This window comes from Rhinatrema bivittatum, chromosome 1, assembly GCF_901001135.1.
Source record: "Rhinatrema bivittatum chromosome 1, aRhiBiv1.1, whole genome shotgun sequence".
NCBI classification, from domain to species: Eukaryota; Metazoa; Chordata; class Amphibia; order Gymnophiona; family Rhinatrematidae; genus Rhinatrema; species Rhinatrema bivittatum.
Window position 1 is genome coordinate 383,224,299 of NC_042615.1, and position 13,427 is coordinate 383,237,725.

General features: G+C 44.6%; 1 protein-coding gene across 5 annotated transcripts in view; it reads right to left on the reverse strand.

The window, feature by feature from the left end:
• Positions 1 to 2,347: 2,347 nt before the first annotated feature.
• Positions 2,348 to 13,427, reverse strand: part of ARL9 (ADP ribosylation factor like GTPase 9) — a 66,889-nt gene continuing 55,809 nt past the window's right edge. For all 5 annotated transcript variants that reach the window (XM_029601103.1, XM_029601085.1, XM_029601068.1 and 2 more), the window contains one exon: positions 2,348 to 4,181. In XM_029601103.1, coding sequence (XP_029456963.1) covers positions 4,002 to 4,181 — 180 coding nt within the window. In that variant the 3' untranslated portion in view covers positions 2,348 to 4,001. The remainder of the gene's footprint in view (positions 4,182 to 13,427) is intronic.

Here is a 13,427-nt window from a genome sequence, read left to right on the forward strand (position 1 = left end):
GGAAGCTTACCCAGCGAAACACCGGCCCGTGTAGGGCTTTTCATATTAATGTTATTTGAAAGAGTCATTTGCTTATCAAGAATGGAGGACATTTTTAATAATAATAATTGAAAAAAAGAAAAAGTTTGTTGCATTAAAATTATGATGAAGGTGAATGATTGATAAGACCGGTTAGTGTCTGCTTGAGAGTGACACATAACGTCAAGGCTTGCTGACACCTTCTTAGGCCTATTTTTGAAATTGTTTTTTGGGTTCCACATTTCCTGTGCTAGATTTCAATTACCCCAATATTGACTGGGTGAGTGAAATATCAGGCATGCTAGAGAGAGAAAGTTCCTGGATGCAATAAATAACAGTTTTATGGAGCAATTGGTTCAGGAGCCGACGAGAGAGGGAGCAATTTTAGATCTAATTCTCAGTGGTGCGCAGGATTTGGTGAGAGAGGTAACGGTGGTGGGGATGCTTGGCAATAGTGATCATAATATGATCAAATTTGAATTGACTGGAAGGGGGACAGTATGTAAATCCACGGCTCCAGCGCTAAAGTTTCAAAAGGGAAACTTTGATAAAATAGGAAAAATAGTTGGAAAATACTGAAAGGTGCAGCTACAAAGGTAAAACGTGTGCAACAGGTGTGAACACTGTTAAAAAATACCATCCTAGAAGCACAGTCCAGATGTATTTCGTGCATTAAGAAAGGTAAAACGATTACCGGCATGGTTAAAAGGTGAGGTGAAAGAGGCTATTTTAGCCAAAAGATCCTCATTCAAAAATTGGAAGAATCCATCAGAAGAAAATAGGATAAAGCATAAGTATTGGCAAGTTAAATGTAAGACATTGATAGGACAGGGGAAGAGAAATTTTGAAAAGAAGTTGGCAAGAGGCAAAAACTCACAATAAAAACTTTTTTAAATATGTCCGAAGCAGAAAGCCTGCAAGGGAGTCAGTTGGACTGTTGGATGATCAAGGGGTTAAAGGGGCATTTAGAGAAGATAAGGCCATTGAGGAAAGATTAAACAATTTCTTTGCTTCAGTGTTTACTGAAGAGGATGTTGGAGACATACCCGTTCCGGAGAAGGTTTTCCTGGGTGTTGATTCATGTTAACTGAACCAAATGATGGTGAACCTGGAAGATGTGGTAGGCCTGACTGACAAACTGAAGAGTAGTAAATCATCTGGACTGGATGGTATATACCCCAGGGTTCTGAAGGAACTAAAAAATGAAATTTCAGACTATTAATAAAAATTTGTAACCTATTATTAAAATCAATGTACCTGAAGATTGTAACCCTGATATTTAAAAAGGCATCCAGGGGTGATTCAGGAAACTATAGACCGGTGAGCCTGACTTCAGTGCCGGGAAAAATCGTGGAAACTGTTATAAAGAATAAAATCACAAAACATTTGGACAGACATAATGGGGCAGATTTTAAAAGCCCTACGTGCGCCGGGTCTATTTTCAAAAGGCCCGTGGACTCGCGTATGTCCCGGGGCTTTTCTGAATGGCGGGCAGGGGCAGTCCGGGAGGCATGGCCGAGGACTCCAGCACAGCGGCCATTTGCCATGCGGCCGGTGCGCACAAGTTATGCCTGCCTCTGGTAGGCGTAACTTCCAAAACAAAGGTACCGGGAGTTTCATTAGGGCTGGGGGAGGGAACAGGGAAAGCCAGCGGGGCTCGGCGCGCGCAATTTGCACTAGTGTGCACCCCCTTGCACGCGCCGACCCCTGATTTTATAACATGCGCACGGCTGCGCACGCATGTTATAAAATCGGGCATACATTTGTGCGCGCCGGGTTGTATACACAAATGTACCCCACGCGTATGTTTTAAAATCTGCCCCAGTTTGATGGGACACAACCAGCATGGATTTACCCAAGGGAAGTCTTGCCTCACAAATCTCCTACATTTTTTTTGAAGGGGCGAATAAACATGTGGACAAAGGTGAATCGGTAGATGTGGTGTATATGGATTTTCAAAAGGCAATCAACAAAGTCTCGCATGAGAGGCTTCTAAGAAAACTAAAGAGTCATGGGATAGGAGGTGATGTCCTTTTGTGGATTGCAAGTTGGTTAAAAGACAGGAAACAGATTACGGAGATGCAGTTGTGCTTCACTGAAAAGATCCCCTCCTTTTGCCTGATTCACCGAAGATCAGCAAACGTTTTACGGTTATGCATTAATCTTATTACTGTGCCAAGGCAGCAATGTTCAAAAATGATGTCATGGATCCAGGCTCTCTTTGGGATCCACATGGGAGAAAGGCAGATGTACAGGGAGTACAGGTTGCTTAGAAGTTGACTCAATGTGATTCCTAAAGGATAACATGCTGGCTCTTCTTCAAAATATAGTGTTTGGCTATGTACCTCCTTGTAATAGTTTTAAAATACTGTTGTGTTGAACTTCAATTTGACCTTTTTTTTTTTGTTTTAATGGGTGTGAAGATTTTCTCTATTTAAGTTAAAATACATTTTGCGAGTACTTGCATTTGATACATTTTACGTAAGAGACCACAGGGTCAAAGTAGCCTTAAAGATTCTGAGACACCAATGAAAAGATATTTAAATGAGCTAGTATTATATATTTGAAAAGTAAGGAGTCATATTGAGAAGCCATCCAGCCTGCTAAATAACAACTTAAGTCAATTAGATCAAACCCTAACTAATCAATTTAGGTCCCTAAATTTGCCAAATTCTGGGTAGGCCTGGGGGTGAGGTTAGGACAAGGCCTCAAAGTTAGCACAAATTTTCAGCTCCAGCTTCCTAACTTGACCAGACAAATTTAGGTGCGCAATGAGAGGCCACTCTCTTTCTGGCTCTTTTTAGGTATAAAAATAAATAAATAAAGCCCTACCGAGCCCAAGCTGTTTCCTTCCTTCTTTCAGCTCTTGAAATATTTAACAAATGATTTCCAGGGTATCCCAACTCCTCACCCTCTCCAACACCTTTAAAAATATATTTAAAAAAAAAAAATTCCCATGCTACAGTGGACAATTGTCCTTTCCTTTGCTCACTCCATCCATTTAAAAATTAAAAAAAAAAAAAAAAAAAAAAAGTTAGCCCACCCAAGACAGACCTTTTTTTTTTTACCTCCTACTCTCCTTTACTACTGTCAAAACTGGCCACAGCAGGGATTCTATGACCCTCCAAACAAGGTCAGTGATGTCAGAGGGATTTCCCTCCCCTCTTTTCCAAAACAGGAGAACAAGCCTGGGGGGGGGGGGGGACGACACAAGATGAGAGGAAATCTGCCCTTCCACACCCCTGAGGGAGGGAGGTGTTTAGGATTGTTAAATTGTTGGGCGAGGGAGAAAAGGACAGAAGGGAGGAATTAATTCCAAGGAACCAAGCTGAGAGGGAGGCATCATTCCGGTTATTAATTTTTTTTTTTTTTAAAGGACTTAAGCCAGTTAGTGCCTGTTTGTCACCACTAACCACTACCCAGCTAAACTTAGCCTTAGTAAATCTAGATGGTCAGATTATGACTGGCTTAAAGATAACCCATTGAATTTAGTTGGTTATTTTACATAGTCTAGGGCTGTCTGAAAAGTGATTGCTGTCTTTCAAGAAAGGAAGAAACTGTCCCCTGACATCACTGTCATTTTAAGTCTATGAAAACTAATGCAAAAAGAAAAAGGAATGGTTAAAGCCTCCTATTAGCTGAATTACGATTGTTTACAGTAATCCAAAAGATCTGATTCCAATAATCTATTTTCTTTGTAAAAAGAAAATAGATTATTGGAATCAGATCTTTTGGATTACTGTACCCTTTCCACCCACTAAGAAATTATCTCCCCAAATACACATCTTTGCAAAAATACTTTAAATCTGAAAGAGAAAAAAAAAAGATGCTTTTCCCCCTCTAAATTATTTAACACCCCATTTTCATAAAGATTCAGTAACTTTGGAAATACAAAAGGGTACATTTCGAAAATGAAAGTGCTTTGGCTGCCATACACCATGAAGCAAGACTGTGGTGGTAGTTATCTTAATACACTTTCTCTTTTATTGACAATCTGAAACCAGCTGTATAATCAGTTCTCTGGCATCTTGCAAGCTTGAAGGTATCTCGGAGCCTTCCTTCACTAGGTGAGTTCCAATGAGAAACAGCTTCCGGTCATCTCCAATTTCAGAAAGCGCAAGCGCGTCGTGCATTTCAGTGATGCTGTATGCACCCGGCAGATCCTGGGCAAAACACCAACCGAAACAAAACAAAACAGAAAAGGCTAGGTTATTTCCAGGTAATAGAAAGGTGGAATACACTTCTTTCATGTTTCCCGGGGCAGGATCAACATCTCTGGTCAGTGAGATGTAAATGGATGACAGTCATAAGGAAAAGGCTTCTTGGACTTTCAGTCCTGCTATACATTATTATTTTTTTGTCTGGCAGTTTTCTCTCCTCTTTCTTCAAGCTCAAATCAGAACCACTGCTGGGATTCTGGAACTATAAGCCTCCATTTGCAATTACTTGGGGATTTTCCCCCTATTTTAAGTGGCCCTCCCCTACTATTCCTATTCTGCTCATTGCAATATGGAAAACTGCAAAATGGGCTCTTAATCGAGCAACCAGCTATTACCTCTAACCCATAGGGTCTAGGAACACTGCCCTCTGCAACACCCTCACCCTCTGACGTGGGGTTCAGAAAGCCTATCCCAAAACCCAACCAGAGACTCATCATATGACAGCATGCAGCAGTGCTACTGAACCAGCAGACGGACCAGTCCCAGTCCAGCTTCTTACAGAAAGGGAAGTTCTTAAAAGCTGTGGGTAAATCCAGCAAAAGTCTAAGTGGTGCCATGCTGGGTCAGACCAAGGTCCTGCGAGCCAGCATCCTGTCTCTGACTGAGGTCAGTCCGGGTTGCAAGTACCTGTCAGATCCCCAGAGGTTAACCTATTTCTTATATTTCACTCCCAGGTATAGGCACGGGCGGTCCTATGTCTTCCTGACTAATAACTGGTTATGGCCTTTTCCTTCCCCTTCTGAACCTCCTATGTTAGATATCTTGACTACGTCCTCCAGCAACAGATTTCATAGCTTAATTGTGCACTGAGTACAAAAAAAATACTTCCTAAGATTTGTTTTAAATTTGACGGTTGCTAGTTCCAATTGACTCTCCCTTAGTCCTAGTCTTATCTGAAAAAAGGGTATATAAACATTTCCTATTTACTTGTTTCAGCCCACTCATGATTTTATACATCTCAATCATATCCACCCTCAGTTGTCTCTTCCTCATGGGAAGTCATGGGATAGGGGACAGTGTCCTATTGTGGATTGCCAACTGGTTAAAAGACAGAAAACAGAGAAAGGTGAAGAGTGGAGTGTGCCCCAGGGATCTCCTCTGGGTCTACTGCTTTTTAATATCTATATAAATAAAAATGTTAAAAAGTTTGTATGAAATCGCTAATCTCAGCAACCACTGAACCGATTGCTTTCAAATTTGGACACAAGCTTCACCTCACATACGGCAAGGTTCTTCTATACCTACGTTACATATATGTCACACCAGGGGCTGGTAAAAAAGTTTTAAAATTTGGTTCCACAAAACAGCGACATCTGCTGGACGTAAGCGCAAGGTCTTACACCTTGCACAAACGCTCACACCCCACACACACGTGACCAATGTTTGGGATTCACACATCCTCCGACCAGACACAAATCCACCCTCCTCACACCCCACACCCCCCCCCCCCCCCCGCACACATGCCAATTGTACTTACTTCACACACCCTCCCAAAACACATAAAAACCCACAAAATTCCAGCATGCTACACCGGGAGGCCACTCACATGCCACATGTTTGCAATTCCCACACCCTACGAACTCACACAAAAACATCCTCCTCACCCCCCACGACCATGACTTTTCTACTTACTGCCCACACCCTCCAAACGCATGCAAAATGGCAGAATAGTTCGGGCTGCTCCAGCGGAGGGGAGGGGGGCAACACCGCTCCATGACACATCGCATACACTACGGCCGTCGGCTGCCAGCAATCAAAATGGCGCAGACGGCTCTGTCCCTTACTAGGACACTCGGGAATGCCTATGGCGGCAGTAGCCCATGTGACATAGTAAGGGCGAGGGCCTGTTGACGCCATTTTCTGGACTGGCAACCGGCGCACCTTCGCCCTTACTATCTGAGCGAGACGACCGCTCCCATTGCTCCACCTCACTGACAGAGTAAGTTCTAACAACCGTCGGAGACAGTTTCAGTGCTGGCTGCTGAGGGCCCGGCGCCAATACTTCCATGCCAGAACGAACGCCCCCGCTCCACCGACTACCATTTTTGACAGGTATCGGCGGGCCTGCAGGGGGCGGTTATCCCCATTCTCTTTTCTTTCTTTTCCACTTAACTTGGCTCTGCCACTGCAACGCGTGGCCGGGTACAGCTAGTAATTTATAAACGACCTTGGAATGGGAACAAGTGAGGTGATCAAATTTGCAGATGACACAAAATTATTCAAAGTTGTTAAATCACAAAAGGATTGTGAGAAATTGCAAGAGGACGACATTGCAAAACAGATACTGGGCATGCAAATGGAAAATTAAATTTAATGTGGACAAGTGTAAAGTGATTCACTTTGAGAAGAGTAACCCAAATTATGGCTACACAATGCAAGATTCCACATTAGGAGTCACCACTCAGGAAAAGGATCTAGATGTCATCATTGAAAACACGTTGAAATCTTCTGCTCAGTGTGCAGCAGCAGCCATGAAAGCAAATAGAAATCTAGGAATTATTAGGAAAGGAATGGAGAATAAAACAGAATATAATGCCTCTATATCACTCCATGGTACGACTTAATCTTGAGTACTGTGTGCAGTTCTGGTCAAAACATCTCAAAAAAGATATAGCAAAATGAGAACAGGTACAGAGAAAGGCGACCAAAATAATAAAGGGGATTTAACAATTCCCCTATGAAGAAAGGCTAAAGAGATTACGACTATGATAGAGGTTTATAAAATAACAAGTGGAATGGAACGAGTAAATATTAATCAGTTGTTTACTCTTTTGAAAATTACAAAGACCAGGGGACACTAAGTAATACATTTAAAACTAATAAGAGAAAATACTTTTTTACTCAATGCATAATTAAGTTCTGGAATTTGTTGCCAGAGGATGTGGTGAAAGCTAATAATGTAGCTGTGTTTAGAAAAGGTTTGACAAGTTCCTAGAGGAAAAGTCCATTAACCATTATTAAGGCAGAGTTGCAGAAATCTACGGCTTATCCTTGGGATAAGCAGCTTGGACTCTATCTACCCCTTGGGATCCTGCCAGCTACTTGTGACCTGGATTGGCCACTAGTGGAAACAGGATACTGGGCTTGATGGACCTTTGGTCTGAACCAGTATGGCAAGTCTTATGATATTATGTAAACTAAAGAGCCCTAATTTGTTTAGCCTTTCTCCATAAAGAAGCTTTTCCATCCTCATCCTTTTTGTTGCCCTTCTCTGTAACTTTGCTATGCTGCTATGTCTTTTTTTGAGAAGAAAAAATCAGAATTGCACAAAATACTAAAGGTGTGGTTGCACCATAGATCTATACAAATGCATTATAATATTCTCTGTTTTGTTCTCTATTCCTTTCCAAATAAATTCCTAACATTCTATTTGCCTTTTTGATTACTGTCACACATTGAGCTGAAGATTTCAATGGATTGTCCTCATGGAACACAGCATTGTATATACTGTAGTTGGGATTATTTTTCCCTATATGCATTACTGTGCACTTGTCCACATTAAATTGCATTTGCCTTTTAGATGCTCAGTCTCCTAGTCTCACAAGGTCCTTCTGCAGTTCCTCAAAATCTGCTGTTCTTTTAATGACTCAAAACAAATTTTGTCATCTGCAAATTTGGTTACCTCACTTACTGTTCCTTTTTATAGATCAATAATGAATATGCTAAATAGCAGAGATCCCAGTAGAGACCCCCTGATACATTCCGCCAATGACAGTTGAGACCCCCTGATACATTCCGCCAATGACAGTTCTCTGTTGCCTATCCATTATCCAGCTACAACACAATATGACACTGCCTTCGATCCCAAGACCTCCCAATTTCCTGAGAGACTTTGTCAAATGCACTACATCATCCGGCTCACCTTTATCTGCATGTTTATTTAAACTTTCAAAAACCATGTTAATTCTCCCCATTAAATCATATCTATGTGGTCAAGTAATTTTGTTTTTAAGGATAGCTTCTACCATACTTCCGGGCATATATGTCAAGCTCACCAGTCTATAGTTTTCCAGATCACTCCTGGAGCCCTTTTTAAAAACTGGCATCAAATTGGTCACCCTCCAGTCTTCAGGTACTGTGGCTGTTTTACATGATAGGTTGCAGACCACCAGAAAGAGGTCTGTAATTTCAGTGTTTGCGTTGCCTCAGAACTCTGGAACGAATACTATCCAGTCCCAAGATTTGTTATTCTTTTTTCTGTCAATCCTGTCAAACTCCTGTTTCACAGTTATTTCATTTAGTTGCACAGTCATCACCATTAAAATATGTTTCTGGTATGGGTATGATCCCAACATCCTCCTGAATAAAGAGAGGCAGGAGTGGGAATCCAAGATGGTGCTGGAGGGTTGAGATGCTTCCCCAGGGTTCTGCATATTGTTCCCTAATTTAATTTTACTTCCTACCTATTGGTGAAGAGGAAGAGTGAAGGGATATATTCCTAGTTGACATCCTTCAATTCAGATGACTATCCTGTAGCAGGGAGAGTGTATAGAAATCTACCAGGGCAGTCCCTTGGTCCCGGGGCTGACAAGAGAGTCACTCCAGCTGGAGTCAGGTGCATCCTTCAGCCTTGTGTGTCACCGGCTTACATTCTTCACAAGACTAGTGAGGTACTGAAGGATCCGAGGATGCTCCAGGGAAGTTCGCCAAGTGCTGAGGTTGAGCCAGATGGTCAGAATGAGAGCTGTGCTACAAGCCCCTGATTCAAGCTTGCCCCGGATCCTGGTTGTGAAGGCACAGAGTGTTGCAGATGGTGTAGTATTAGCTGCAATGGAAGTAGGACCTTTGGTCTCCTCAATACCTCCTGCGCCTGCTTGGACTCTTCCCCTGGAACAGCCTGCCCACACAGGATTGGAAGACATCTGGTAGGCTATTTTGGTGTTGGAGAAAGCTGCAAGTTCTAAAATAAACAAGATGGCTGCTTCTTTAGAAACAGTTCAAGATTGGACTGTCACTATGAAGACTAAACTGAAGAGTCAGATGGAGAAAACTGAGGAATTAGTATATTGGTTTTCCTGATTTTAAAGTTGCCATAGTCCAGGATTCTATGATAAATCACCGCAAAATGGAGATGTGTGAGAACTGATAATTAAATGTGAGACTTTTTTTTCATTATAAAGATATCTTATTTATGGTACAGATTTGTAAAAGCAAACTCAGAAAAGAAGATTGTTCTGTAAGCAATATAAGGACATACAAAACCGAGAGGAGGCTGCCTGCTCCCCCTTCCCCTTCCAGGGTATCCTGACCATGCTGCAGAAACTTAACACTTATCTTTTATGCAATCCGAAAAGTCTAGTAAAGGACACTTGTCTCAGAATCAGACTGCTTTATTTTCAGACATTTCAAATTTACCACTTAGAAAAAGGCAGACAATTTTCACCTCTATAGTCTTTGATACAGCACAAGTTTATACTGAGAAAAGCTTTGCATAATTAGTGAACTTAAAACACAGACACTTTGACTTGCTTCAGGTATGTTATTAAACTGAGCTAGCTAACTACCTCCATAACTTTAGATTACCTTCAGTTTTACCCTGGAGCAGTCCCTGTAGTTGGACGTATAGGAGATGGTCTCTGCCGGAGGGAGCATGCGTTCTTGGCACCTGTCACTTGCTGAGTTTGGGAGGCTTGGCTGAGCCCTGGAGAAGGAAAGACAGGGTCCACGCAAACAGGTAACAGCAGGTAAAGTGCAGCCTTTCAGGACTCCGGAGCTCATCTGTTTCAAGACAGGGAAGGGTGAGGAGTATGGACTCTTGCCTTCAGGTGTTCATGGTTCTTCTTTTGATGGCCCCTCCCTGAGCCCTTTTCCCCAAAGCAAGAATATGTAAGAGCTCATGCATAGTCAAGCAGCAGTATGGATGGGGCATTTCTTCATTTCAGACTGCTGGCCCTCCTTTTCACATCGGGGAGGGTGTCACTGCTCCTGCCATGTGGTAACTCCAGACCAGGGTCTGATCTCAGTCCTGTAATTCTTGACCAGAGAGCTGCCCTGCTGTGTCAGACTTTTCTGTGAACCGACTTGTCAAACTCACCCTTTGGCTAGGCTGTTTTTCATCTCCAGGCAGTTTTTCAGTCTGGGACCGGTCCCATACACTTGGGCAGCTTAGCTTGTTTGCTGAGAGAAGCCCTATCCCTTAAGTTAAACAGACAGATTAGATAACTTATTCTGATCAAAGTTCCTCTTCTGCATTTCTTTGCAGGAATACAGGTCAGTGTCCAATATGGGTTTAGAATTACTATTTTGCTGCATATATTAGTAAAAACTCCTGGTTTCTCACAGGACAAGCAGGATGGTAGTCCTCACAAATGGGTGACATCGAGGATGGAGCCCTGTACGGAAAACTTTTCTGTCAAAGTTTCAACAAGCTTTGACTGACACTGGCACACTGGGTGCACTGAGCATGCCCAGCCTGCAATTATCCCTGTGAGCCACAGGTGTCTCCCTCAGTCTTCTTTTTTCCGCTCTGCAGTAAGCATAGCGGTTGGAGCTCTGTGAGGATTTTTTTTTAACTAATTACCTCATGGAAACACTTAACTTTTCACTTCAAAAAACACTTTTCCCTGCACAGGTCTCCCTCCGCGTACGTTTTTACGACGCTCGGTGAGTACTAATTCTTATTTTTTCGGTCGGTTCCTGTCACTATCTTAAGGCTGTTAACTGACTGAAGCCTTCCCTTCCCCCATTTTTCAGTTAACTTTAAACAGCTTGCGAGTGTCTCTGTGACACTCTGCTTGCTTATGCTAGTGGGGTAGGGATTTTTTCCTTAACTTTAGGACCTCTGTAGCTTCAAGTCCTTCGTTCCCTGGTACCCTCACGCAGTCGATACCTATCACTACACCGGTACCCTCCTAAACCGCCCTGGGCTTTTATATGTCATCAGCGCCCCTCCCCCCACGGTGCCCTGATGCCTTTATCCATGTTTTTTGCTTTTCAGTGCTACCAGGCTTTTTTCCTCCTACGCACTGTTTTTTTCCCTTGGGCTTCCTCGGTGCCGTCCCTACCCGGATGCATGCCATTGACGCACACGCTGTTAGTCACTGCCATGCATACTCGGGTCGCCGCCACCGTTGCCCGAGACACTTTTTAACGATCCCAGGGTCACTTCATCGATGCCACCCCCTTTTTGGGGATGCCATCGATGCCCCATCCTCCCCACCGATGTCCGGCCCTTTTCCGTCGGTGGGCATCGGTGCCACATCGATTTCGTCGGTGGGCATCGATGCCGGATGGTCCCCATCAGTGGACATCAGTGCCGGATGGTCCCCATCGATGGACATCGGTGCCGGATGGCTTGTCCATCGATGGACATCGGTGCCGGATGATTTGTCCGTCGATGGCATCGGTGCCGGATGGCTTGTCCGTCGGTGGCATCGGTGCCAGGTCCTTTTGCATCGATGGACACCGATGCCCAGGTGTTTCATCCATGGGCATCTATGTTAGAATGCATCCATCGAGGGCAGTCGATGCCAGGCTGCTCCCATCGGTGAAATTCGATGCCCAGGTGGGTCCCATCGGTGGGTATCCATGCCGGCTCGATTCCGTGGATGGGCGTTGATGCCAATGCCAGCCTTATGGCTGGCATCGATGCCCATGCCGATTCCAGGACTGGCGTTGATGCCGGGATGGAATTCATCGACTGGGAGATCCATGCCATCGATTCCATACGTGTCCATATCGATGCCACCGACACACGTGTCTGGGGCACCGATGCCATGTACACTTGGAAATCTGAGTCTGTCCAAATCTATACCGTCAACGTCTGTGGCCCTATAGTTGATGCCCGTGGCCATGCCACAAACGGCATAAATGCCCGCCTCCATGCATCGATGCCCTCGACACCTCCGTTTTCCTTCGGTGTCCTTGACGCCCTATTGATTCAACTTCGACTCAGTCGATGCCGGTATCTTTTTCAATAACGGCAATGTTTTTCGATTATTCGATTCCACATCGTTTCAAAGATACCTATGCCAGTGCTGTCAGTGCCCGTCACTGTCATCATTCTCCTGGCCAGTCATCGACGATTTTTCATACCCATTTTAATGATATCCTTGAAGCCCCTTAGGTTGCCTTCAATATCGTCAATACCGACATAGCACCGCCACATAATACCCTCGCCTCCTCACATTGCTCCACGCTTTGGGTTCTTTTTTAAGCCCCGTATTAGCTTAAGACACTCCATTGTGTCAGGAGCAGAGCAGGCGTGCTGACAGTTCGTCATCGATCGCCTTCCAGGACGACGAGGGCTTCCATCTCGGCGCTGGGGAAAGACCGGGCCGAGCACCGTGGCACCCATCATCGCCGACATCGTGATCGTCCGCCGCTGACGCCATCCAGCACATCGGTGCCATCCTTCTCCAGGCTGGACAACGCTCGGGCAGAGCGACATCACCACTGCCATCAGCACTGTTCCTACAGTTTTGGCAGTCCTTGGTGATCCAGAACTTCCGGATCCAGGTCCGACGGCTTCTGCATTGGCGTCACGACACATCGAGCCGCTGTGACGAGGGAAGGGAACATGAGTTCCGTTAGGGCTCCTCTGTTCCTGGCGTGCCCCACCGTCAAGTGGTGTGGGACTATGGCCATCTGTTACACTTAGCAGTCTAAACGCCACTCACGCCTGGCCTGTCTCCTCTGTACCTGTGCCACCATACCGGGTTTCAGAGCGAGATGGACGTTTACGTCCCCGGCCTTACCCTCGAGGACTCCGGAGACCGTCGGAGTCAACAATCTTCACCGGCTCGTCTTGCGGCGATCCACGTCGGATGGTAAGTACCCGCTTCGGCGGCATTCCCATAGAGTTGTGTTCTCCCATTCGGACCGTGGTTCGAAAAGTTCTGGGTCATGTGCCTTTTAGAACTGTATTAGTGTCACATATCGCTATGTTAGCTATGTTAGCCACAATATCAGGAGAACCCCTCTATCTTCTTGGGATTGCAGCAGGGCTTCTTCTCTTGTCAGTAACAAGTCCCTGTGCCGACCAATGCTCTGACTCTTGGTTCCCTCCCAACCAAGGTCCAGCTGCATTGGCTGATCTGCTAAACATGAGATTCAGCAACCATTGCCCCATGTACAAGTCCACCTTGAGGCCTGGCCACAGGTCTCAGTGTCTCCTTGTACAGCATACAGAAATGTGGGTACCACTTACCGCTCACACACCTGCAGGAGCCTACATGATATCCTCCATTG